The following is a 2,280-nucleotide window of genomic DNA, read 5'->3' as shown; positions in this document are numbered from 1 at the left end:
TTTTAAAACAACAACTTATTGTGATAGTAGCTATAGAGAACCTCGGCGATATTTATGATAATGCAAGCCTTTCAACATCAATACAGCAATAATAATAATAACGATAATAATAACAATTGTACAAACTTTGAAAGTGTAAGAGAATTTTTAAACCATTGTCATCTAAGCCAATATTATGATATCTTCATCTCTGAAGGTTTCGATTCGATTTCTTCGGTAAAGGCGATGATATAACTCTCTTTAAGCGGAAAATAAAGTTTTGATGTAACTAACCTTTTTTTTTTAATATGGACAGCTTCTAGAAATCACAGAAGAAGACATGATTGTGATGAATATCAAACGCGGTCACAGAAGGGTACGTGCAACAGACAACAAAAAAAGCAAAGGGAGAAAGTTAATGGTCTTTTATAGTTGATCCAACGAGAGATAGCAACCGCAAAGGGTATTCCTCGCGATCAACCTTTGGTAACTAACATAATGGGACCAAGTAAATCAATAATACATCAATATGATGTCATTGTTTTAACTTTATTTTGACCTTTTCTAGAATATTCGCTTGATATCCCTTCGTCTCTAAAAGTTGAACATTCAAGAGGCCCAACTGCCAATTATGCCAGTAGTGGATATGAAACTCTCATCACAGATATGACCAGTCCTCGCAGTATGAATAGCGGCATGGGTGGAAGTAATACGAGTGGCAACAGCAGTAGTAATAACTCTGGACCCAATCTCACTTCGCGTTTCATCCCACCCAACATTGCTGCTTTGAGTGATAACCATAACAACAACAACAACAACAATAACAATAACAACAACGGCAGCAGTAACAACAACAATAGTAATAGCAACGCTAAGAGCAGTATCGATACTACTCATGGCGGCAGAAGCAGCAGCCGCAGCAGCAGTACTAATGAAATTATACCAAACCAAACGATCATACGAAGTACTAGCATCTCGTCCAATGAAGATAACGAATCTGTTCAGAGTGATTCAACAGCGCCCAAACGCAAATACCGTCGGCACGCAAAACCAGATCGAAATGCACCCATCAAGCCTCCATCAGCGTACATCATGTTCTCGAATGATTCGCGTGCAAAACTAAAAGACCAAAACCTATCATTTGCTGAACTAGCAAAGGTCGTTGGCGAACAATGGAAGAACCTGAGTTACTATGAGAAGCAAGCCTATGAGCGAAAGGCCATGCGTGCAAAAGATGAGTACCTTGCCGCGCTCGAACGATACCGTGAGACGGATGAGTATAAGCGATATCAGCAGTATCTCAAGGAATTCAAAGCCAAACAAGAGTCTGCCAACCGTCTGATTGATAGAGCGAGAAAGAGAGCTAAACAGAAATCGCCTGGAAGGTATATTTCTATAAAAGTAAATTTCGAACAATGTCTTTAATTTGTTCTTTTTCCTTTCCTTTTTTGTAGCGGAAGTGCTGCTGACGCAAGCTCTAATGGTAACAGCACGGGCAATGGCAGTTCAGGTAGTTCAGGTAGTTCGGCTGACAACAATGATAAAGATAGCATGCCGTCTATATCTCAAACAAAAGATTCACCGTCTCATCGTGCGTATGTAGACCAGCCTATGACCAATGATTATCGGGACGTTGAGAATTATCGTCATCAACAACAAGAGCAACAAGAGCAGCCTTCGTCATCACCACTACCAGAGCAACAACATCCAGAGTGGAACTATCGCTCAGATCAGATGATGAGAGGCATAATACCCGTCGAGTTTGTGCACACACCACAACCTAAATATTCCAACAATAATGATAACGAAAACCCTAATAATTTACAAGTTTTAAGTGGTAGCAAACATCCATTGGACACAGATACACCTTATCAAGAACGCCCTCACAAGAGAAGAAGCCCAAGACTTCGTAAACCAAGTAGCGAATGATAACAAAAAAGCCATATGCCCCTTCTTTACTTTTTATGCCCACGTACATTCTTTTTTATACAGTGTGGCTGATGAACATTGTCGGTTTTGTTTTTCAAATATTTATGACCAAAAATTATTCTAGAGAAAGAAAGAGCAATAGTGTACTGTATTTTTATAATTATTGGCGTTAATTTTATAAAATATTGTCGTAAAATAAAAAAAATATTTTCGTAAAAAGACGACAAAGAAAATACGTTTGAATAAAACGACATCATGTCAAGAGAAAGAGAGATAATGAGTATATGTAGAAAAAGAGAGAAAACGTATGTTAGTATTAGAGCACATATCCTAATATTAGTTTTACTTACCACCAAGGTGCATTCTGGGGAG

At 38.4% G+C, this 2,280-nt stretch overlaps 1 protein-coding gene across 1 annotated transcript; it reads left to right on the top strand.

Annotated features, from left to right (window-relative positions):
- Positions 1–162: 162 nt before the first annotated feature.
- RHIMIDRAFT_185236 (HMG-box) lies at positions 163–1,317 on the top strand (the record flags this gene model as incomplete). The annotated part of the gene is made up of 3 exons (XM_023605846.1): positions 163–216; positions 296–393; positions 900–1,317. Coding segments are annotated over 3 exons (570 nt in total), but the record flags the coding sequence as incomplete, so codon positions are not given.
- Between the last annotated feature and the right edge of the window lie 963 nt (positions 1,318–2,280).

The sequence above is a fragment of the Rhizopus microsporus genome (genome assembly GCF_002708625.1).
Source record: "Rhizopus microsporus ATCC 52813 unplaced genomic scaffold scaffold_13, whole genome shotgun sequence".
NCBI lineage: Eukaryota > Fungi > Mucoromycota > Mucoromycetes > Mucorales > Rhizopodaceae > Rhizopus > Rhizopus microsporus.
This window is presented reverse-complemented; position numbering and strand designations above follow the sequence as displayed.